The sequence below is a fragment of the Equus quagga genome, chromosome 11 (genome assembly GCF_021613505.1).
Source record: "Equus quagga isolate Etosha38 chromosome 11, UCLA_HA_Equagga_1.0, whole genome shotgun sequence".
Taxonomy (NCBI): domain Eukaryota; kingdom Metazoa; phylum Chordata; class Mammalia; order Perissodactyla; family Equidae; genus Equus; species Equus quagga.
In genome coordinates, this window is record NC_060277.1 from 41,747,030 (window position 1) to 41,772,173 (window position 25,144).

Below are 25,144 nucleotides of genomic sequence, written 5' to 3' on the forward strand. Positions count from 1 at the left end.
GCCTGTGGCCCATTCGGTTTACGGACTCTTAGAACAGGATCAACTGCCAGGATCAACTCGAAATTCACTTTCAGAAGCATTTGTGAACCATGTCAATTAAAAATGAGAACTGACACTCAGAGGTCACCCAAACCCAAAATAATCATCAGAAAAATTTCCTCTATGGAGCACGTTATTAGCTAGTGAAAATAGCTTTGCATGGCTTACAGCCTTTCTCGGAGAACCACACCATCTACCAAATGGAATGTCATCAATCTTTTCCAGTTCACAGACATCAGGGAATATTGATCTTAAGGGCTCAGAAGGAAGTATCCTCTTAGTACTGTGTGAGCTGTGGTCAGTTAAGGTGCCAAGGAGAGGGAATTTCTCATTTCAGACAAACGAACAGTAAGGATATTTCTCTAACTACAGAACAACAGAACAGCATGTGTATAATTTAATGCATATTCCAAAGTTCCTTCTTTGTGTTGAGCAAACAGGGTTTAGCATGTACAATTATGTAAAATAAACTTTCAGAAAATGTCATCCTATTTATTTGCTATTGAATATGGGTGTGGAAAAACTTGCTTAAATCATTTGTTTAATTATTATTATTTTTGGTGAGGAAGATTGGCCCTGAGCTAACATCTGTGCCAATCTTCCTCTACTTTGTATGTGGGACACTGCCATAGCATGGCTTGATGAGCAGTGCGTAGGTCCATGCTGGGGATCCAAACCCATGAACCCTGGGCCACCAAAGCAGAGCTCACAAACTTAACCATTATGCCACCAGGCTGGCCCTGCTTAAGTCATTTTTTAATGGAAACACTAAAGGAGAAGCACATAGTAAAATGGTGCACAATAAAGCTTTTTCCCTATGAATTCAGATCCGTAGGCTCTGGAAGACAAACGACAGGTCGGTTAAAGGCACATCAGTCTTTGCGTGCCAGGCAGACACTCCACCCACAAGACTTGATGATCTTCATATGGCTGAGGACAGGGCTGGCTGTCCACCAAACTGCCAAACCCTGAAATGCCAGACAACTTGACGGATTCTGACATTTATACGGCACACTATACTTTCTGATCTATGAGAGACCAGCATTTTTCTATCAGGATATGAGTCCACTGATTGGTTTGCAAATACGTGGAGGGAGGTGGAGCCTTTTTCTGAAGGAGCACCTGACTCGTGCCTGTCAGGGGCTCTGTGGACTTCCAGAGGCCACCAAGAAGGACCAACTCCACAGGCAAAAGAGTCATCAATTTTGCAAAAGACAAAAAATCTTAACCATTTCCAGAAACTGCTAGTTATATCAGGCATGTTTTCTTAAAATTTAAATGAAATAAAGGCCATGTAGAACCCCGGGCTGGCGGGGACCAGGCTATGATGTGGCAGGCTGGTGTCCAGAACATTCCTCTGGCTCCATGAGACTGTCTTCTCACCACATTAGCCAGAATAAGGTGGAAAACCAATCAGTGTTTGCTGTAATGTAACACAGAATAGCTCCAACTGGGAAATAACCTAAATGTCCAACATTAAGGAAATGGTTTAACAAAATATTGGATGGCAACAAAAAAGAATACTATCCTCCCATTATGAAGAATAACTGTGAAGAGTGTAGAACATTTTCCTATTATAATTAGGATAAAGGGCAGAATACAAAAGGGTATATACATTGTAGGCACAACTATATAAAAATTATGTGTCTGTGGAAGGTAATATGAACAGAAACTGTTATTTCAGGGCACTGAAATTATGAATAACCTGTAAATTATCATTATTAAATCTCTTTATTCTTACTTGGATAATTTCAACCTCAACTCAAATGATATCAGTCATCTTTTAAAAATTAAACGACAGCCAAAATGCCATTATTCAATGAAAAAGGAAACAAAACTATACTATACTTAACTGCCTCTAGTGGAAATTTACTGCTTTGTCGGCCCAGAATGGACCCCTCCCTCCCACTTTCTCTAGGAAATGCCCCTTCTAACCACATGGTCAAATGGATGCAGCTATCTTCTTAAAGCCCCTGTCCTAATTGTTCAGGGCATTTGCCCCAAGCTCACCAATCATGGTCCTCACCTGTGATGTATTCAAGTGGAACTTCTTCCCTAGCTGAGTACCGGGGTAGTATGACACAGGAAGCTGGTACTGACAATGATCTAGCCACAGGGAGGAAATGATGCCCATGTATGAAGAGCAGCCTGCTGGACCTGAAGTCTCTGGTTCTGGTTACCCTGAATGGAGGCCCACGTGAATTCCTACATTGTCCACTGCCTGGTCAGTAAGCCCATCAGTTCCCTATTTAAGTCAGTTTGCATTGGCTTCAGAAGGTTGCAACCAGAGTCTCAATGACTTTGCAGCCCCACATAATCAATACAATGGAAAGTGCAATAAATCCTACCTGGGGAGCTTTAGTGAGGAGAAGAGCAACTTCCGCATTATTGTGGTAGCGGGCAGTCTCCAGCGGAGTCTGGCCTGCCTGAGGAAAGGCACAGGGGAGGACAAGTGAGTAAGGGACACCAACTCTGCACAAACGCTGCCCAACTGGGACACCAACTCTGCACTCAGTGACACCAACACCTACACATGCTCAACAATACACAACCATGTGGATGAGCAGGGCCCGCTCGAGTCTCATCCCATCCAATGAGGGAGCCAAGTCACCCCTGAGGACACGGTGGTTAACAACATACAGCCACGGAGGGCAGGTGCTGACTGAGTGAGCAATAAGCGCTCTCTAGCAGACAAAGGTCTGGGGCACCGCCCAACAAGGAAGGCTTCCCGGAAAAAGATGGGGATGGTGCAAATCAGACAGGGTCATGGAGGAAGATCTCACTTGAGGAGACAAGCCAAAAAAGGGTCATAAAATCCAGCCAAGCCAAGAATTTTCCCTGGAGAACAGTGAAGATACCTGGAAGGGCAGACCAGGGCCCAGCCACAGAGTCTCAGGAACCGGACTGTGAAAAACAATTAGGAAGCTGTGGCCACAACAGAGGCTCTAGGGAGATGTAGCCAAAAACCAGGAGTTGGTAACATTGGGAAAGGAAGGGGAAGGTGGGTTCAAGGCATCATGGGAGAGGTACCATGATGTACCACACAATCCAGGTACTAGAGGTGTGAGGAGGAACCAGATACGGGAGCCTTTCCCAGCTTCAACACCCCCACACAACTGTTCCGCCCCCAGTCCTGAGTCTGCGCTATTTCAGGAGGGCAGAGACCACAGGTCAGCCTCGAGGAAGAAAGGGTACCTGAGTAGGTACCTGCTATGGGATCTGGGAGAGAGGGAGGGGAGGGGATACTGAGAGAGAAGGAAGGAGTAAAATAAGGTGACTCTGGAGAGGAAGGAGTTAGAGTTTTGAGCATGATTAATCTGATGGCCCTGGGGCCATTTTTCTGAGGGCCACATCTGTTTACAGGCCTGGAACTCACTTGCAGTAACATCCACTTGTCAGTTTACTTAGACACCCCTGATCTTCCTTTTCACGCCAGGATGTGCTCACTTCAGCTAGAAGTCTAAAGATGAGCCCTCAGGGCTTGTCAACGCAAGGGGCTGCTAAGAGCAAGGGTTCCCTCAAGTCCGCCCGAGGGCCCGAGGACTGGAGCTTTAGCAACTACACCCCTACAGAGCGAGGCTGGTGAGGCTATGTGCCCTCAGAGCCCGCAGGAGGTGAGGTAGGAACAACACCCCCCTTCTGGAAAGGGGTGGGAAGGGCTTCAGAATCCATTGTTGCAACTCAACTTACATTATTAACAATGGTCCCATCTGCTCCAGCTTCCAGTAAGATTTTGACCACCTTCTTGTGATTCAGGGCAGCGGCAACATGCAGTGCTGTGTCTCCAGCCTGAAATCAGTCAGAAGAAAGCCTGCTAAACCCCATCTGATCATGGCCCCCAGCCCTCCAGCTCTCAACCCATGGCCTGGTGGTGGCTTTTCAAACAATCTCAGATTTGCCTTAGACGGATAGGGGGCCCTTTGCTCAAGTGTTACGTGGTTCTTTTTAAAGAGATCTTGAAACTAAATGACCCAGGCACAAACATCACATTCCTTTCCAACTGGGGATACTAGAAATCACAGGATTAAGAGCAGGGAGCAAAGTAATGCTGGGCTGGGTTGTTGAAAATGGTGAGACCTGAAGCCTGACACCGAGGCAGGAAGACGGGCAGGGAGCCAGGGGCGGCAGGCTATCCATCCCGGAGCTCTGGACCATGCCCCTCTGTGGCAGGGGAGAGGGCAGAGACCCCTTGGTTTCTGAGCGCTAGAATGAGCAGAAGCTGCAGAAGATGGCTACTCCTAGATGCACGGGAGGATAACATCCCGGCCTCGCAGCACCTTTGGGGACTCGAAGGGGCTGATGGGACTCATTCTGCAGGTCTAGGTGTTCTCTGTTTGGGTGGAGTCACTGAGAATCCGTGTTCACTTAAGACCAGCTGTTTTCAACCTCTTACCAAACAGCCTAAGTTTTCATATCTTCTTTACACAAAAATGTTTTCAGACAATCAGCTATGAAAGGAGGATATGGACAAGAGCAGCCTGATGGGCCAATTCCAAATGCAAACACTGGGCTTTTCCCCCAAACAGAATGATATATATAAATCAGGCAAAAATAGGAGAAGTAAAATAATCCATTGTCTCCCATCAGGTGATCAGGTAAGGCACCCTGCTCCCTTGTTTCCTGGCAAGCATGAAAATCCAGCCATCCCCGTGGCCCTCTTCCCCCAGAGAATAGCCGGGGAAAAGTGTATTTCATTGCTGAGTCACTTAGCTGTGTACGTTGGAGAAGCTGAAGCAGTGGTTTCCAACCCTGGCTGCACACTGAGTCAGCTGGAGACCTTTAAAAACTACCGATGCCCAGGCCCCACCCCCAGATATGCTGATTTGTCTGAGTGTGGGTTGGGCAAGGTGGGTTTTCAAAGCTCCCAGGTGACTGAAACATGCCCCAAGGTTGAGAAGCACTGGTTAGTGGGGGCTGTGGGGTACTCTGACGAACTAGAATCCACTGGGAGGCTGCAGAATGACCAAATTTAGCTATTTAGCTAGGTCAGCAGGTCTCAATCTGGTCTGCACACCAGCCCAGGAGCTTTTTGAAACTCCCATTGCCTGGATGTTCTGGTCACTTAAACGGGGGTGGGATTCAGAATTGGTATTTTTAATTCCCCTGTTGATTCTCATATGCAGCCAGGATCAGAAACCATCGTTATAGGGTATATTTAATCTGAACAACAATCTTTTTTAAGTTTCGGATATATGCAGCCAAACTCAGAAAAGTCAAACAACGCATCACTTAGGTATCAATAAATATGAAGACTTTTTAAAATCGAAGTGACTACTGAAAATCACGTACTTTTCCATGGAACACATAATCATAACTTTATTCAAAACCCCCGCTATATGGCACAGATATAGATCATGTACCCAATTTTACAGAAACAGAGACTCCATCAGCTCAAATAAAGTGGCAATGCAAGGAACAGAACAGAGTCATGAGATACATAATTTCCTTGCTTCTTTACTAAGCCACACTCTTGCTTGTGGGTTTCCCTTTGTAAAATCATATTAAAAACCAAACCTGCCGCAGGACCTCCAGAGAATGTTCAGTACGCAAATGTGGTGAGATGCACTGGAATGATAAGGTCAGGCTTTCTTTAGGAGGCCAGATAGACCAGGGCCACAGGAACTCGGTGGAACACCCATGGAAAGGCCCGCACTGGCCAAGTCCCAGACCCGGAGAGGCTCCCAGCAGCCTCTGCTCCCGTTTGTGCCCACACACCTGTCAGTTAGCCTTGTGGGGAGGGGGCCTGGTGGCCATGGGGAGGACACATGCACTGACCTGGTTCTTTTCATGGACAGAACAGAAAGCACTGAGGAGGAGCTTAATGATGGACAAGTGATTATAGCGTGCAGCAACGTGCAAACAGGTGTCGCCTGCCTGCGGACAGAAATCAAACTCTAAGCACAGTCTGAGCGGTTACAAAACAAAACAGAGTAAAAAAGAAACATCACTTAAAAGCTGGCAGACTAGCACATGTTCTTCAGAGGATATCAGCCTGAATTCTAAGCATCTCCTCTACCGCAGATGCTCCACTCCAAGACTCACAGCCCTCTGCCGCTGTCTGTAGCCCTGCTCACTGTCAGCCGCGCAGTCTCTGCTTTCAGGTTCACATGCTGGATGCCTGCTCCGTGAGACCTTCCACAAGAGCCAGGCAGGCTCTGCTCACCCAGCACTTGATCAGAATCCGCTGCCCCCAGCCTCTCCTGCAACCCACAGGCTCTGGAGTACACTGAACTACGACCAACAGCACTGCTGTGGAAACGAGCCTTTCCATCACAGAGCCGTCGTGACCTGTCGGATTTTAAGATCTTGTGTGTTCTAAAAAAACTCACGTTGCGTCCTATTTTAGCAGGACCCCAATATCCCATATGGAACAAAGTAGCCTGGGGAGCTGATGAAGAAGCAATCACTGGGAGTGAAAAAGGGCATTCAGAAACCCTCAGGAGCAGGGCCTTCCTTAGTGGACACAGGCCAAACTGCTCCCAGAAAAACAACGAAACCGGAGACAGAAAGTCGTGACATTCTGCAGCGTTCTCCTGACGTCTTCATACTAGCTCTGTCTAGAGATGGTGACCACTCAGCATAACCTCTCCCCCAGAATGAGGGGGGCCAAGCTCAAAGCTGAGGCTCAGGGCATTCTGAGAACCCCCTCAGATGAGTCCGCCTCCAAATCGAGAAGATCCCAGCTGAGGCCATTTTGTTGCAAGAAGCCTCAGTCAGACTCTCTTGTCAGGTGGCTTATAAAGGAAACGCAGCTTGTGGTGGAGGGAGGGGGGAGACCCACATGACCGCTCAGGTCGGGCATCCACTAAGAACCACTGACGCATCAGCTCATCCCAAGGACGCCTCAGTAAGCAGTTTGTGGGTGCTGGGCATGGAGCATCAGAAGACCCCCCGGCACGGCATCAGCCAATTTTGCCATAGTACAACACTCCATGTGGGTGAAGACTTTCTTAAAACATTTAGACGTTTCTTAGACTCATTTGCCAGACACATGCCCTAAGAAATGACAAAGAAACTGAGGTGGAGGAGTGAGGGGAAAAGGACGGGAGAAGAGCAGTGTTTCCGAGTCTTGATTCCTTTTCTCGTGCACCTTAGGAACGACCCCTTAGGAAATTAGCAAAAAAGGAATATAAATAGTCCCCAAACACTTTACATTTTTATTTTCTAGATGTTAATACTCAAGCATGCTGAGGGTTATTTTCTGAGGTGACACAAGAGAGCGCGAGAGAAGCCGGTTTTGTTCACCCACGTTATTTTTGAGGTCAGCGCGGGACCCGCCCAGCAGGAGGATGCGCGTGCTCTGGGAGTGGCTGTTCTGGCAGGCCAGGTGCAGAGCGGTGTTCCCCGCCTTGGAGAGAGGCAAGAGAAGGGAGGACACGTTAGCAACACACTTCTGTGCAGACCTGCACCGGGCAGGCCATGCAGAGGGGCGATACTTAGAGAAAAACAGTCAATGCTCACATTCTCTGCTTCCTGACCAGAGGTCCCAGCAAAGGACATGTTCTTCCACGGCAAGAACATTTAATTTGGAATCCAAACAGGCAGAAGAGCCACATCTGTCAGAAAACCTGGGTTCCAAGTCCTGGCTATACCACTTACTAGTTGAAAGCCACTGGGCAAGGCTCTTAATTAGATTCTCAGCCTTGAATTCCTTACCTGTAAAAGGGAGCGAGACTCCTACATCCTGAGGCTGTCAGGAGTGGTTCAGAGTGCCGAGGAGGGCACTTCCTAGTGGTAAAATGCTGTGCACATGCACAGCGCTCTGTGCCCTAGCGAGAACCGCATCCCTCCTGCCCAACACGCACAATACCTGTGGCTACAAAACTCTACCGTGGAGCAGAGATGGCAGAAACAGGCCACTTCCTGCATGTGCAGGCTAAAGGGACCTAGGATTTAACTTGGAAGCCTTTCTCAAATCTTGTATTTTTCTTGAAACATCAAAAGCTGAACTACAGACAAGATCCCCACAGAAGAGGCAAGACACTTGCACCTGTCACTTACTATGCAGATAGAGACCCTCCTGCTTCTCGGGTTCTACCTTGAACACACCACGTGAAAATGATAACCAAGGGTCGGAACAGAGTCCACAGCAATCTTGACACGACACAGACAGAACTTTTTGAAACTGTGGGCACAGGACCTGCAAGGCTCCTGATAACCCCTAGACAAGGAAGGGGAGCAGCAGGCAGCAGGGGAGGAGACCTGGCATCAAGTCTAAGAGGCCGCGAGCTCTCAGAAGGTTAATGCCCAAGCTCAGTGTTTGTTCTGCTGAGTTGGAGAGCTGGGTCAGGACTGCACTGGCGTGGGCTCAGAGCTATGACACTGCCTGTTTATGGCTCTTTGCTCGCCTCGTTTACTCCTGCTGGATCACGCAGCACTGTCTGCCCATGCTCGACGATGTTCTATTCCTCATCGTTTGAAAGGAGGAATGAGGTTTTTTTTAAAAGAGGAAAACTATATGTCGCCGGTTCACTTAGCTAAGTCATAACTTAGCTCTAAGCAGCCTGGTAGAGTAGTTTTTCCTCCCCGGCACAGGGGGTGGGGTCCGGGCTGTTCTAGTTTTAGCCCTGAGAGTTAGCATTCCAGGAAACCCCTCAGCCCAGGGCAAAGCAGGACAGCTGGTCACTCAAGGCCTAGTTGTCAGGGTGGGTTTGCTTCTCCTCTTTTTCTGTTTAAAGTTTCCCAGGAGATTTTAAAGTGCAGCCAGTAGAGAACCATGGCTGGCTTAGTTCTCAGAAATGAAAGATCTGCCCACACTCTAAATTCTTCGTTTCTCGTGAAAGGCGCAGGGCTTGGTGGTGGAATGCTCACTGCACACAGAGTTGGCTGTCTCAAAGTTACTGGCCTCGTCGGAATCATTAAAAAGGTGTTGAATAAATGAGTGAAATAAAAGAGATATGATGGTTCTAGAAATACATGGTATCAACATTTACTTTGGCAGTAAGAAAATACCAATTATGCTGAAAAGCATTTAGATCAAGAAAATGAGAAACCATGGGTGTGAATAGACAAATTATGGTGCATCCATACAATAAAAAGGAATAAAAGGATGCAATAAAAAGGAATGAACTCATCATACACATAACAACATGGAGGAATCTCAAAAACATTATGCTAAATGAAAGAAGTCAGACACAAAAGGCTACATACTATATGATGCCATTTAGATGACATTCTGGGAAAGGCTACCATTCCGTGGTGGTCAGGGGCCAGGAGTGGGTGGGCGTAGGATTGCCACCAAAGGGCACAGAGGAACTTTTTGGGGTGATGGAAACATTTTATATCTTGATTGTGGTGGTGGTGGTTACACCACTGTATACATTTATCAAAACTCCTAGAACAGTAGAGCTAAGAAGGACGAACTTTACTATATATGAATTATGCCTCAAAACCTGACGTTACAAAGATGTGACCTGGGTAGATATATGTAGCAGGCACTTCTCCCCTCCTAAGTAATGAGTACTGATGTCCCAGACAGGGGCTCCAGGACCTTGCTTATACAGTGGAATATTATTCAGCTTTAAAAAAAGAGAGAAATCCTGTCATTTGCAACAACATGGATGAACCTAGAGGGCATTAAGCCAAGTGAAATAAGCCAGACAAGAAAGACAAACATTGTATGGTATCACTTACATGTGGAAACTTGAAAAAAAAAACAGTCAAACTCATAGGACAGAGTAGAAAGTGGTTGCCAGGGGCTAGGATGTGGGGAAATAGGGAGAGGTTGGTAAAAGGACAGACACTTTCAATTATATGAATAAGGTCTAAGGATCTAATGTACAACATGGGGACTATAGTTGATAACACTGCATAGTATCATTGAAATTTGCTGAGAGTAGAACTTAAACGTTCTCACAAAAAAAGGAAATACGTGAGATGATGGTATTAATTAACCAATGGGGGAGATCCTTTCACAATATATGCATACATCAAATTATCCCACTGTATAGTTTATATATCTTACAATTTTATTTGTCAATTATACCTCAATAAAGCTGAAAAAAAAAAAGACAGACCTCTCTAGAGGCTTCCCAGAGGCTGCAGCTGGAGCAGAGCACAGAAGCCCTCTTCTGGGATGGCACCTCACTGTGCTTCCCCAGCCTCTGCTGCTGCATCTGCAGGGAGGACCTGTGGCTTTCCACAGCACCCCTGGGGCCTGCACGGGACAGGCGGCAGTGTGGCAGAGCAGACAGACCCAGGCTAGTTTACGGCCCTAAGTGTGTCACAAACGCATCATGTGTCTTGGTCAGGACTCTCCTGGTTCCCAGCTTAGGCCTCCCTCTCATTAAGTGGGAGCCACCTACTCCTCAGCTGGTATAAACTCACCACTCATGTTCCAGACATGTGCCACTGAGGAAATGGAGCAGCCACCAGCCTGCCAGGCATTACTGGAGATGTTACGATGCACGGATGCTTCTTTCCCTCAAGCTTTTGACCCGTGAGGGAACCGTGAGAAACATTTAGCCATTAAATGACAGCGGGTGCCAACAGAGCGCCGCAGGAACCAGCCCAACAGCCTTTGGGGAGGGAGAGGCCCTGCCCTGGGGCTGGGTTGGAGGTCCACAGGCAGAACCAAGGAGCAGGCTACCTCTAAGGCAGTGGGCAAGCGGAGGCAACAGTGAGCCCACCCGGATGGCGCAGGAGGCACATGCCGGGAAAGGCACAGGGCAGAGGCTCCAGACGCAGGCTGAGGCCCCAGACAGCTTCAGCGGCAGGTTTCTGAGCAGAGGAGGAGCAGGATGGAGAAGGGACTAGGCACGCCCGTCCATCGCCTGTGAGGCTTCTGAAATTCTCCAGGGACGCATTAATAATGAGCATGGCAGGAGAGGGACACATGCGAGAGAGAAGACGTGATGAGTGACCCGGAGGGGAGAAGAAATGCTACTGGCCTATGAGGACAGGGCTGGCTTGCTAACTACGCTCTAATTAACCAGTGGAAAGCAGTGAGAGCCGGGGAGTTCAAAGGGAGTCCCAGCCACTCCAGGAGGTGCTCTCGCTCGCCACAGAGCTGATGTTCCCTAAGGAGTTTCAAGCTTTCTTTTCCCTTGAGCTCTGCTCTGCTCAGTGAGAAGAGGCTCCCGCAGGGAAGGAAGCACAGCCACCCTCACCTGTGAAGGAGGAGCTCTAGCACCTTCTGGGCCTCACCTTGTTCTTGGCAAGCACGTTGGCCCCTGCCTTAACAAGCAGCTTGGCTGACTGGCTGAAACCGTGCCAGGACGCTTCGTGCAGGGCCGTATTCCCATCCTGAGGAGTGCACATAGGGAGAGAAAGCTATTACCAAGACCTAACATCCCACTGTAACCCAAGCATCAGTGTGTATTCTTAGGCCACACCGCAGCGCCCTTCTCAACTGGGGTTTCCTTTCTCAACTGGGGTTTCTCGTCTGAACCACAGAACCCAGAATATGACTTGAGTAGCCAGTTTCTCCATTCTCCCAGATACGGTACAACCAGTACTGTTCTAGATTCAAGATGTACAACGGGTGCCTTACAGTGTTAGAGCTAAGGCTTTCTGGGAATCCCAGTTGAGAAAAGCTCCAGGGCCATGCACAGCTCACATTTAACAGAAAGCACCGTGAGACATCATGATGTCCATTCCTTCCCACCTCCACTGTGCCCTGGGGCCTGCTCTTCTCTGCTCCCAGACCGAGAGAGAACCCTGCAAAGGTTGGGCAAAAGAAGAGCCCATCGCACAAGTTCCAGGGGCCAAGGGCCAGAGAGTAGATCCCCTCCTCCTTTTTCTTCCCCAAATTTAATCTCACTCAGCTTCATCCAAAAGCCTCGGGCCCCAAACAAATGAGCAGACGCCGAAAAAACAGTGATTTGTAAATAAAGTAAACAGGTGTCCTCAATATATTGGTGGCTTTTAAATAAAAATCAACCATTAACAAACATAGCTTGTATTTGCTTAACTTACGATAAAAAAAGAGATATTAAGTGCAATGAATTGAGTGTGGTGGGGCCGGGAGGGCCGGGGTTATGGGAGGGAGAAGCACGGAAAGGAGAGGTGGAGATACCCCCATGCTGCTCCAGGCCAGGGCACAGGGCCGTCAGCTGGGGCCGTGCAGGGGCATTCTCCAGTCATGTCCAGGCTCGGGCTCAGACTTTTATTCAGCCACACCGAGACAGGCCTCATGCTGCTGACCCACAAGGGGAAGTCTAGGTCTCAAAGGTCATGGGACCAAAGGCCAGGGAGTGGGGTGCACTGGGAAGGGTGGTGGTGACATGTGGCCCGGCCAGTGGGACTGACTGCACGAAGCAGGAAGCAAAAGGAAAAGTGACTGGAAGGAGGCGCAGGGTGAGCGGGCATCGGGGTGCTGGTAATGATCTGATTCCTGATCTGGGTGCTCACACAGATACGCTCAGGTAGTGAAAACTCACTGAGCCGCATGCTTGCTGTTCGTGCCCTTTTCTGCAGGTATATGACACTTTAATGAAAAGTTATTTAAAAAAGTAAAGAGACTGAATGTACTTAATTGCAAACTTCCATGTTTTGAGATTGACAATTTAAAAACAATGGATTAATGTATATCATTGGGATTTCTTAAAGAACGATTGTGCTTATTTTTTTTCCAATATAGTTTAAATAAGTTAATACACTGACTTATCTAAAAAAAAAGGGAGAGAGTGAGTCTGGGGCACATGCCTTCCCCATCCAGGCCTCCACAGGTCATTACTTCTACAGGTTTTTTTCTTTACCATTGATATTTAGGCAGTTGGCCACTGCTGCCACAGAACAGGGAAAGGATTTTAAAAAATACAGTTTGCTGGGATCTCAGATACTTTCAAAGGAAATACGGGCTGATTTCATCGTGTTAAATCATGAGTGATAAGACTCAGGAATGACAGCATCTTAAACACTCAACAGTTCCCAGAGCGGGTCCTCAGGCTGACACGCCCACTTCACCTTGTCCTGTCGGTCCAGGGCACAGCCCTCCTGGATGAGCGCCGCGATGACCTCCGTGTTCCCCACCACCGTGGCCCGGTGCAAGGCGGTCTGATCCCCCTGCAGAGTGAGGTAGAGGCAGGAACAGCAGTCAGATCTCCCTACCTGCCCCATTCACTCACTCCACTCTGAAACAAGGACACCTCCTGACCCACAGGGAGCAGACTGGTCACCAGGGGCGAGGCGGGCTTTTTGGTCTAGTTAGTAGACAGTGCATGCTGAGCAGAGCAACTGTGTTCACCAACTGACTGGGAACCTTAAGCCAACCTCAGAAGCACCCTTGGCTGCAAAGCTGACCTCAGAATCAGGGTCAGGCCCTCACCCGCCACCCCAGGGGATGGCAGTGTTCAGCGGGACTGGGACTGTCACATCTGTGAAGAGCACGTCTGAAAGCTGGACTGTGTGTGCTATGCAATTAAACCAGCAATGCCCGGAATCTTTACTCCCCATTGCGTCGTCCAGCCCCTGCTTTCAGAGGATCGCTCTCCAGCTGTGTCAGTCAGCAGCGCTCATGATTCGACGACGGGTGTATAATTTGCTGATTGACGTGTACTGGCCAAGAGCAGTGTAGGGTTCACACTGTGTCTCCAGGGACTGCCAGCTATCACTGCATATCTCTAAGAAGCCCCTTCTGATATTTCATGACAACATCCTCACTGATTTATGCTGCACTTGACCCTTTCTCTGTGATCAGACTCCTGGGATTGCTGACCTCTTTTCCCATCAGGGCGCCAAAGGGAACTTGACTCTTTCCCCTAATTGCAGCTGTGAGGAGGACTAAAGGCTCCTAGAGGTCAGATGGTCAAGACTGTGACGAGGGTTCTGAAGTCTCTAAGAGCACACTTTATCTCTGACACGTGCTCTGGAAGTCAAGTTGAGACAAATCAAGTCCAGCCTGTGGTCCACGCTCGATGGGGAGATGGGTGAACAGTGTGGGACATGGGGGTCAGGAGATTCGAGTCGTGCACAGCCTTTGGGGACACCTGTCACCTCGCTGGGCCTCAGGGTCTTCGCCTGTGAAAGGAGGGGTGCATGATCCGCAAGCTCTCCCTTCCCTTCTTGGGCTCTATGATTTGGTTGGTAAGAGTTTTGCATAAACAAAGTTTCCTGGCGGAACACCAGAGGGGCCAAGGACACTCTGGGGTACCCCTGGACCTCAGTCCAAGAGAGGAAAGAGAGATTATTATGAGAGAGAAAACCTGGAGCCTTTTCAAAGAGGGAGGCGCCGCTATCTATAAATACCCTTAATGAAATGCTGAGTCTACTTACTAAACTCCCTGGAATCCATAACAAACAACAATGCACATTAAAGGCAGTTAGTCGAAAACACAGTTCTGGGGATGGATGGTGGTGATGGCTGCAGAACAATGTAAATGCACTTAATGCCACTGAACTGTACGGTTAAAATGGCAAATTTCATGTTTTATGCATTTTATCGCAATAAAAAAAGCACTTAACATTATTGAAAACTCTAATTCACTTTCTTAAAATTAAAAATCTTCCCTTAAAAATCCATGCGGGGAAGTGATTTTTATTTGCCTCCTTATATTTTTTAATACTTTCCGATTTTTTATGTTTAATACATAATTTTTAGCATCAGGAAAAACTGCTATTTCTTAAAAGTCTAAGCTGTAACACTCTACCAGTAATGGAACCGTCCATGTCTCAGAATCTTTTCTCACTGTTCATTAGTAGAATTTAAGGGATTTCTGCAGTGATGGCTCAGGACGTCCTGGCCCGTGACCATGATTTCATCCACTGTCTGCAGCATTTCTAGCACCAGCCCTCCCCTCGGCATCCTGGGCTATTATTCTCAGTAAAAAATTACATTTAGACTTGGTTTCCTTCTCATCCACCTTCCCAGACCCTTTATTCAAAGAAGACCCTCAGGTGCCATGCAGTCAAAAGAAGAACGTGGCCACTGGATCAGTGGCTGCAGGAGGTGTGCTGAGCGCCACACGTCCATTTCAAACATCTTAGGAAGTATTTCCAGATTAGTACACTTAATGCCCAAACAAGCAATCATATGAGAAACTGTCCAAGTCTTAACTTCTCAAAACTTCTGTAAGAACTTCTACGACTGTCCATTTCCCTATCAGAATGATGATAGGTTTTCCCAAAATGGACCTCAAATGCAATTCATTACTACTGACCTGATGAGAAAGATGGCGCTCTGTTCTCAGCACGAAGGGCGAGACAGCAGCTCACTCCTTCAGGGTAAACCCTGACTTGGTCAGATTGCTAACGGTTCAAAGCCTTTTAATGTTCCCACACACTGCCTGCACTCCAACTAGCACTTCATGGACCAATCAGAACAAGCTTTCTACATAACGAAACTTAACCGTCCCATCCATGCTGTGCACAGAGTGAGCAACAAGCCCGAACACACGGGTCACGTCAGCCGCTCCCATGTCCAAGCCATCGCACAGACGGCCTCTGCTGGTTAGGGCCCAGTCCAACCCAGACTCGCTTTAGGTCAAACGCTTTATCGTGTTTCACAAGCTGCCACTAAATCATGCTTTGAGGCAGCTTGGGAGACAGAATATCACGATTATTTAGTACATGCTTTCGGCATGAATCTACTGTACTTATGCCCCTCGAGACAACTCTCCCTTGTGAAACTCGAGCTGGATGAAGAAGCTAAATCTAACATCTACTTCAGCCCTGAGGAGTCCATTTCCAGATGGATCATCAAGACTCACTGAGCTCTAAGGACCTGCCTGATGCTGGTGAGAATACAAACTGTCCCCCGCCAACGGGCACAGGTGTCTCCTGCGGTTCCCCTTTCCCTGCAGAGACCTTGTAGCTGCACTGTGTGTTTCCAGGCCACAGCTCCCCGTCCATCTTTCCTCCCCTCGCTCAGGGCCTGGGTCCTTGCCTCATCAGTAGGATAAACACTGCTGGGAAGGCCCAAGCCAGCCTTCCCCCGCCATATGCTGCCCTTTGGCTGGGCCACGAGCTTCACTGACACTAGATGGGTGGTTCTGGAGACTGAATGGGACACTTTACCTGGTGTATAAGAACCAGCCACCCTTAAGTTACCAAGATGAGAAGTGAAGGCTCTGAGAGACATGAAATACTTAAGCAAAGGGCGCCTCAGGCTGTCTGCCTCAGAGCCACTCTTCCCCAGAAGATGGCACAAATAATGGGACACCTGAGACCCTCAAATGACACGTGGTCAATTACCTGTGAATCAACTTTGCCTCCTATAAAACTAAAATTTACTGTTAAAATATGACACAGAAAAACAAAATGTGTCCTCAATACATACTTATTAACAGACCCAAGAAGCAACTTTGACATAATCCTTATTTCTATATGATCTAAATTAACCATGAAATTCTCAACTTTGGGGGGGGGAAAAAGCGCTGGGAAAAGTAAAGTACTCTCAACAGCATTTACTCAGTGAATATTTGCTGACCCTCTACTATGCTCCAAGTGCCATGGCATCTAATTCTCTCATTTTATTGATAAAAAACCCCAAGGCCCAGCACAGTTCAGTGCCCACTCTAGGATAACCAGCTAGTTCAGGGGAGCGTGGTTGGGCCAGAATTCAAATTGTCAAGGCTCTTTGCACTCAATCCAAGCTGTTTCCAACCTGTGACATCAATTCACCTTAGGACAGGCCTCATAAAAGATCAGGTGCCTCTGTGGGGTCGGGGCAGCCTCTTTATGGCATCATCAAGCTAAGAGCTTTAGCACGGTGCCTTGGCCACTATAGGTACCCAAGAAGTATTTGTTGAATGATTTACTACAAAGAAGCAGAAGGAAAAATGCTGCCGCTGGAAACTTGAAGAGCCAGCAACCTCGCCGTTGGGCACTTTGATGTGGAACATGCTGACCGTCTGCAAAGTGCATAAACTGCCAGCTCTCAATTTTTCTAAGAGATCAGTGTTTCTTACTTTGGGATTTTAAGAAGTCTGAAATTTCTGAGGTGTAATTCTTTGTTCTGAAATACTTGTAGTTTTCTCTCCTACATGATGAAAAAGAGTGAGCACATGTGGGCAGATTCCAAAGCTAAGCTCACGGAAGAAACCCCAGGCATGCAAAGGTGCAACGTGCTCCTCTTCAGGAGGACTCCCTCCCAGGTGGCACAGGCAGACACGCTGCAAGGAAGCTCAAGACAGGGTGGGTGTGCAAAGCAAGCTGCTGACCTCTTTTTCTCTCTCTGATCTTCTGGGGCTCTTCCTAGCCTTTCTTCTCGGGTGTTTCTGATCTTTCTCCTCCTTCATGCCTTTTTCTGTGGCCACAGGGTCCTGGACTATTTCAGAGGTGAGGGCTGTATGATTGCTCACTGACCAATCAGAGATGGCATTGGAGCTCCAACGGTTGTTGACAGGACTGGCAGGAAGCAAGAAGGAATTTGCTCCTGGAGTTGCATATTCTAAAGAACTGGTTTCCACAGGTTCAAATTCATAATAATCCCACTCCAGGCCACTGGAGGTCATTCTTCAACTAATCCTCAGTCTTTACCATGACATAACAAACAATATCTGCAGAATATGAAGTCAGGAGTAAATTCTTCATCACATTAACATTCTCTATTTTTATCCATCATCCAAGACAGGTAACTTCTGAAATGGGTTTTTCCAGTAATTAATCTCCCAGCTTCTTCAAAGAACACCCATAAAGAGTTTTCTCCTCAAATTCTTGCATAAGTTTCAAGGCTGATCGTCAACAAGCATGGTAAATACACAGAAGACAGATACGAACCATATTCTGGCAGGTGCATTACTTCAGAACTAGCGAAGGTCAATTCCACCTTCTCCATTCCCAACTGTTTTTACACTGTTTTGGCACTGTGTTTTTATTTTGTGTTGTTTTGAATTAACTTATCTGGGAGAAGCAATGTGCGCATTGCCTGTTTAGGGCAGAGAAAATGCAAGAAAATAACTCCAATAAATGAAAGAGGGTGTTCCTGCCTAAAAGTGGAGCTGGCTTTCCTTCTGCTGCCATGTTTCACCCTGGTGACCTGTGAGAACTTCTGCCTATTTTACTCCCAACCTTGTCTGATAAAACGGCAGCAGGTCTAGGAAGTTCGCACGGCCTTTGCTGCATAAGAACACTGTGATACTCGGAGCTCAGGGCCTGAGGCAGGAGTACTGGGTTGGGATGGGGTAGCAGGCCTGCCATTGCAGCCTTGCCACCGTGGCAAGCAAGGGCTTTAATTATGCAAAGAGAAGACCAGATGCATCCCAACATGTTTGCACCAGCAACTCAATGCCCCACCTTTTCTGTGGTCAGAATCTCTTCTCTCTCCCTGTATTTTTGCTCCTGTCATCTAAGGATATGATATAATCATGAATGTTATGATGGCTACAATGCAGGAAAACAAAAAGTATTATGACCCAAGGTAGAAATCAACAGCTTAAAGCTAAATCAGCATCTTTTCAAAATAACATCCTTGATGACCCAACAGCTTCCAAATATAACCAGAGGTTTATGAGTGACACTGGACAGCCTTCTGCCCACGCATAAAACAATGACATTTTTAGTTATTTCTTTGCAAATGCCGTCCTTCTCACTTGTGTTTGCCAAGTTTTAGGACATTACACAGAGACCCAAAGAAACTAAAGCACTTCGGTAACCCAAAGCCTACACACCCGAGGGTCTGAAATTTGACAACGCTCTGTAACTAGTTATTAAAGGTAAATCTGGAAGAGGTTATGATAAATGCAAATGCTCCAAGATTCCGTGTTCCTCACAAAAGTTCTTATTTCTTAGAGTCCTACCACACAAATTAGAATTAGAAACAGCTTCTGAAAATAGTTTCCAATTATGGGACTGTTTCCTAATAGCTCGTTGGAGGACAAGTGACATAATCCTGTCTACATCCCCTTCTTAGAGAATCCACCTTTTCCCAAGACCCAATGGGGCCGCCCTGTGCACGATGGGACCCACCCAGCCACTGCCGATTGACCCAGGAATGGATTCTCGACCCCAGAGGAGCCAGTCGGAGTCTCTCTCTAGATAATTTGAAGGAAGAGAGTCAGAGACTGAATAATGAGTCTGAATAATGGCGTGGTACCAGAGTGAACTCTGTCTGGATGTCTCCTTTTTCTTGGATTCCATGAGATCAGTGTCCTTTTTCTCCTATGAATAGGTCCTTTTTAACTAAATGTACATTGGCTAAGAAAAATCAAGACAAGAAAAGGAAAAAATTAAGTTTTTAGCCCCACCTTTTCTCCAATGGTAAGCTTGGTCCCTGACACACATTTCCAGCAGGACTTGCCCACACTCACTCGTGTGTGTGGTGTGTGCATGATGTACTCCTTGATACTGAGACAGGACACAGGAAAAATGCCCTTCAAGATTCTGCACTTGAATAACATTAGAATAGGAAATGAACCATGATGGGAAAACTACCCCCTACTCCCAAATTCTAACTTACTACAGAGAATGGGTCCCAGAGCAGGTGTTCAGGAGGACGTGCTTCCTACGACGGCTACTACCCTCGCACCTCATAGTGGGTTACATGTTATACTGTGGATTTCCAGGCAGACAAGCTCCCCTCCCATAGAATGATGGATTCTACTCACATCATCCTGGACATCGAGGTCACAACCAGCCTTCAGCAAGATCTGGACCACAGAGAGATGGCCCTTATTGGCAGCAAGATGCAGGGGGGTCCGGCCATGCTGTTAATACAAAGCAAACACTGATTTTAGAACAAGACATCAAAACCACTCCCCTGGACGGGGGAGGGGGCCTAGACCAAGTTTTGCACAGTGGCGCTCGCCGCTCCCCTTTGGTTTGGCAAGAAATTCTCATGGATTTACCCAAATTCAAGTTTGTCTCAATTAACCTTGGCTATTGACATTGTAAAAAATGAACAAGATATGCTTAAAATGTGAAGATTTCCTTTAATGCATAATTTCTACTCCCCACTCATCAAACTAGCAAGTAGAAAAAAGAGGGGTTTCATGTCATCTCATTTTCCCACTGGTGCTAATACTCAGGGATGACGAAGTGGGCACAGTGAATCTGATGGGGCAAGACATGGGAGAACAGCAAAAGGTCAAGCTAATCCACCCTAGAAGAATCTGGTTAGCAATTACTGAAAATTAAAAGTGCTGGCCAAACTGATCAGAAAAGGTTCTCCCTCTTCTTAAAAACAAATGTTATGGGGCTGGCCCGGTGACGCAGTGGTTAAGTTTGCGTGCTCCACTTCGGCAGTCCGGGATTCACAGGTTTGGATCCCAGGTGCGGACCTAGCACCACTCGTCAAGCCATGCTGTAGTGGCATCCCACATAAAAAAACAGAGGAAGACTGCACAGATGTTAGCTCAGCAACAATCTTCCTCACACACACAAAACAAACCAAATTTTATAATTAAAAAATATTTCAGCCATTCAAAAATATACATAATATTTTAAAATGTACATACCCACCAATCATTTTAAGAAAACACTAGAGAAATCACAGCCGTTCCTGGTGAACCCCTCCCAGATCTCATTTCCTCTCCGACCCCAGAGGTCACCACTCTTAAATTTGGTATTCAGCATTTCTTTGCCTTTTTATTATACTTTACTATGTTCGTAGCCATAAACAATATATAAACATTGTTTTGCTTGTTTTCAAAGCTTACATAAATGGTATTAAACTGTACAATATAGTTTGGCAATGTTTTTGGTCCAATATCATATTTTTGAGATTTTTTTTCATATTGTTGCATGTAGTTTCAGTTCATTTATTCATTATTCACCCATTCCCCTAGTGCTGGGCATCCAGGCTGTTCCCAGTGGTTTGCAGAACACATTTGTGTGCACATCTCCTTGTGCATCTGAGAAGGCTTCTTAGCCCTGCTGTCGGGTCAGAGACAACCTTCCTCTCAAATGCCCCTAAGCATGTGGGCTCCTGAGGTATGACACTGAGGGTGACACCCAGAATAATTCTCTTCAGAGTAAATCAGCTTCTATCCAGAGAACTGACCTTACAAAACTCTGAATTTTCCAAATTCTAAAGGAGACATGATGTTTCCTTTGCTTTTTCAACCTCAGGTTCACTGTGGAGAAACATTTCCACCCTCTGCTCCACCATCATTTCACCAGGGCCCCCCCATGCTGAAACCCACCCCCGAGGAATAGGGGTGTGTTTCTTAACATCTACATAAAACTTCCCAAAGACCTTTACTGATATTCTAGCAGGAGAAACCAGTTTGGGATCTCAATAAAGTGCCAGCGCGCCATGGGCAACTAATCGTGGAGGAAAACAGAGATAGCAGACGATAAAGGATCTCAATTTCTATCCATGAAATGCAATCAAAGCACTAGAACAAATCTGGAAAGAAAGAGGTCAGAGCTCACTTTAAAATTAGAATTCTTAATTAAGAAAAAAGCTACTCCCGAGAAAGCGGGCTATAAAAAGCCTTCATAAAAAGGCGAGGTCTGAGATGAGATGAAGGAGTGACCTTGCCTGGCTGCCAATTGTGATCGGGACATGCTACTTAACCTTGATTCTTTAAATGAAACATCCGCAGTTGATCAGACGGAGCAAAATAACCGGGTTCCACTCACTGGGCCTGGTCCCAGGCTCCATCTGTCATCAGGCGTCCTTGTCAAGGACAAAGGATAAGTGCTTCTCAAAGTCGCTGAGGTATTCTGAAACACGGGGAAGTTTGTCATGCTTGTGAGGAGAAGGATATGTGTGCTGTGAGCAAGGCTGACAGGACGGTGGGACACACGTGTTTCTGAGCAACTGGAAAATACAGACCATGATGGGGAGACGTTGCCCGGAGACAGAGAGTCTGGAAAGAGGCCACAGGCCAAGAAATCACCGAGCGTGCCAGGTCAGGGGAGCCCCGGGGAACATCCTCGTCAGCAACCAGATATTGCTGGTTGGAAGCTGAGGCCCAAGGGGACAAAAGAGTTTGCCCAAGGGAACAAATAATTAGCAGGCAGGAGAAGGAAGTCCACAGAGACGTCCCTGTGTGCCTGCTGCGGTGCTGCTGTGGTTCCTGCCAGGTCACGTCTGCGAGGGCGCTTTAGAAACTAGACATTACCAACAAGAGGGCCCTGGACTGGAGGCACCTGCCCATCCGAAGTTAGCAGAGAAGCCCCTCTGTGGAGAAAGGAGAGGCCAGAGGCGCTGGACTCAGGCAAGCCCACTCCAAATCCCAGCTCTGACTATAACACCCGTGTGATTTCGTGCCCCACACGCCTCAGTGTTGTCTCAACTGTAAAACAGGAAGAGCTGCCTCTACTTACCCCACTGGCTTGAAATAGGATTGACGAGGTAACATCTGCCACCTAACACGGGTCTCCTTTCCCTCCAACTGTCCTCAGCCCTCCCCCATGAAGACACCCCAACTGCTCCCTCTCCTTGACACCCCGCACCTTTGTCTGAGCAAAGGCCAGTGAGTTGTCTTCAATGGCAAACAGACCTGGGCGAAGAGCTGGATCTTGGACCAGGCGGGTGGCCAGATGGGCCCGAGCTGGACGGCTGCGGTTCCCACCAGCCAGTCCCGGCCCGCTCGCCCACTTCCATGTTTGTAATACAGTCCAAGGTTCTCTATCTGCATGGCTCTGCTGGAAGGGCCTTCTTTACCGGAAACACCCTTCCCCAAACCGTGCCTTCTCCGCGTCTCCAGGCAGCAGCGTTGCCAGCCTCGTGTTCTCCACTCCCACAGCACTTCGTCCCCTGCTCAGGAAATCACTAAATTCTGTTTTGAGTGTCACCCTGGGTGCTGGCTTCTCCTTCCAACTAGGCGGTGACCTCCCTGAGGGCAGGACTATGCCTCCGTGAACGATGAACGAGTTGACTCTGGGGTGGTGTGGGGGCCACGTCAGAGACGTCGCCGTGTGCCTCAACCACAGGGCAGGCTGGGGCTACCAGGGACGTGGGAGCAAATTCCACAGTTCCAGCCTTGACCTCAGAGAAACGAAGAGCCTGGGATGGTGCAGACTGCAGACTCTGGGACGTCTCCGCTCCTCAGAGGACGTGCAGACATCCTGAGGGCGTCACGAGCATTTGCGCAGCTGCAACAGTGACACCGGGGCTTCTCTGAGGGGGTCAGTGTCCCCCTTAGACGTCTGGCTCCTCTTCTGGCTCTGGTAAAACTACAGCAGTAGCAAAGGCGGTAGTAGCCAGTTTCCCAGTGAACCTGAAGCTGTCAACTCCTGCCCCCTGGGCTTTCCTAACATAAGACCGACCCTCTTACATACACACACACACACACCACTCACCAAAGAAGCAGAAATGTACCTGGTTTTCCAGAACATTCTGTAGTGAAAAGCAACACACATTTCCCTTGAACCAACCAGGGAGAGGCAGAGACTCAGAGCCCGTTCACTTCCAGGGTACTGAACAGCAAAGGGCCTTGAGTTGTTGCCTGGCAACAATCAGAAAAGTGGCCTTGCTGTCAACAACTCTGGGGCTCTGGTCTGGGGTAGTGCTTTGTTCCGGCAGGTTGAGCCCTGTGGGTCCCGACTTCCAGGAGCAGTGCTGCATGGGAACATCAGAGGGAGTCTCCTTCCGCAGGCGACCCATAAATTACGCTCACAGGTGATCATAAGGATGCACAGAATAAACGGTCCCTGCGACTCCTTTTGGAGAGGCCAACTCCCAGCTGGAAGGGGCGGGGCTCCGTCAGGAAACATTCCAGAGGGAGGATTCCTGTTCAGATAAAGATCTCCTCCCAGTGAGGATGGCAAGGGAGCCCAGCCACAGGTAACCAGCTTAAAATACACCTGGAGAGGAAGTGGAGGTGTTTTGTTCCTGGCGCAGGTCAGATGCGGTGCGCAACCCTTCTCACCACACAATGCGGGCAGCCAGAGGTGTTTACATTGGAGAGACGTCCCTAGGAAGGGGCAGAGCCCCAGGGAGGGGCAGCGGGGGTCATTTGAGAACCACGGCCCACAGAAACAAGCCTGGAAGGACTCCCCTCCCACAGACTCCATGGGGCCACAGCCCTGGTCACTCATTACTCCAGCCAGGGCCCAGACACTGGGTCAGAGCTCTTCCCTCCTGCTTAGGGATCTTGGATCCTCCTTAGTAAAGGGCAGGGCTTTCAGACCAACAATGTCTGCCCCGTGGGTACCTGTCTCATGAATGACGAGCTTGAGACGCCTCAGTGGGCCTGAGAAGTGAGAAGGGAATACCTAAAAATATGGAACCATTATGCTCACACCCTAAACTACTACAGTGTTATATGGCAGTTACACCTCAATGCTGAAAAGGGAGGAAGAAGGGTGCTGGTGCTTAGCCATCCCGGGAACATCTTTGTTCATCAATACTTTTCCGGCCAGAGTCACACAGACACTTGGGGGCAGAAGACAAAGGAACAAAAAGGCGAGAAACTCTGAAGTGGGGGTGGGGAGGATATAGGAACTGAGACTGTTGGCTCAGAAATAACACAATGCAGCCATCTTAACTCGGGGCTGTTACAAGGAGGGCAGATGCATGCTGTGACCCACACAAGGGGAGCAGTTTGTCGGGAAGATCTTAGGTTAGATTAGTGTAATCATTTCAAAATGACAACGCCTCCTTTCCTCAGGAGATCATGAGGAACACAACAGATCAGGGTTGTGCCATCTTTCTTGAGGCAACTACTATCTGTCTATACTAGCCGTAGAGTTAAGAGGCAGCAGGCAAGAAAGAAGTAACAGTAGTAAAATAGGAGTGACACGTATTTTAGAAACAATATAATATTCAGATTGAAAGGGTCTTTGAGAGTTTAATTTGGATGAGAATAGTGAGGCTAAAAGGCTCAATGATTTCTCAAATGTTATTTGTGGCAGGACTGCGTATCACTGGAATCCTGGCCACTCAGCCCCTCATTGAGGTTTTAAGTGGTAGAAGACCCCCGCCAAGGTTCTTAGGTGCCCCAGGGTCCTCTTATCATGATAGACAGTATTCCCTGAGAGCCTCAACTATCTGGAATGGTATAGATTTGGGTCAAAAACTTTAAAGTCCTTCTCAAGCTTATGATTCAATGAAGACAAAGTTATGAAGATATTCAGAAGAAAATGGGCAAAGAAAAAGGAGAGTAAGAAAATAAAACTTTACATTTAAAAACCGTTTATAGGGCCAGCCCCATGGCCGAGTGGTTAAGTTCTCGTGCTCTGCTTCAGCAGCCCAGGGTTTCGCCAGTTTGAACCCTGGGTGTGGACATGGCACCACTCATCAAAGCATGCAGAGGCGGCATCCCACATGCCACAA

At 47.8% G+C, this 25,144-nt stretch overlaps 1 protein-coding gene across 14 annotated transcripts in view; it reads right to left on the reverse strand.

The window, feature by feature from the left end:
* The window catches only part of ANKRD6 (ankyrin repeat domain 6), a 176,702-nt gene that overhangs the window by 13,511 nt on the left and 138,047 nt on the right, over positions 1-25,144 (reverse strand). For 5 of the 14 annotated variants that reach the window (XM_046676224.1, XM_046676229.1, XM_046676223.1 and 2 more), the window contains 7 exons: positions 19,524-19,622; positions 12,946-13,044; positions 11,185-11,283; positions 7,289-7,387; positions 5,815-5,913; positions 3,730-3,828; positions 2,388-2,465 (listed from right to left, as the gene is read on the reverse strand). In XM_046676224.1, the coding sequence (XP_046532180.1) occupies positions 2,388-2,465; positions 3,730-3,828; positions 5,815-5,913; positions 7,289-7,387; positions 11,185-11,283; positions 12,946-13,044; positions 19,524-19,622 (672 nt within the window). Of the gene's footprint in view, positions 1-2,387; positions 2,466-3,729; positions 3,829-5,814; positions 5,914-7,288; positions 7,388-11,184; positions 11,284-12,945; positions 13,045-17,138; positions 17,478-19,523; positions 19,623-23,188; positions 23,319-25,144 lie in introns of those variants that run through there. The other 9 variants (XM_046676227.1, XM_046676219.1, XM_046676233.1 and 6 more) reach the window with 7 other exon arrangements.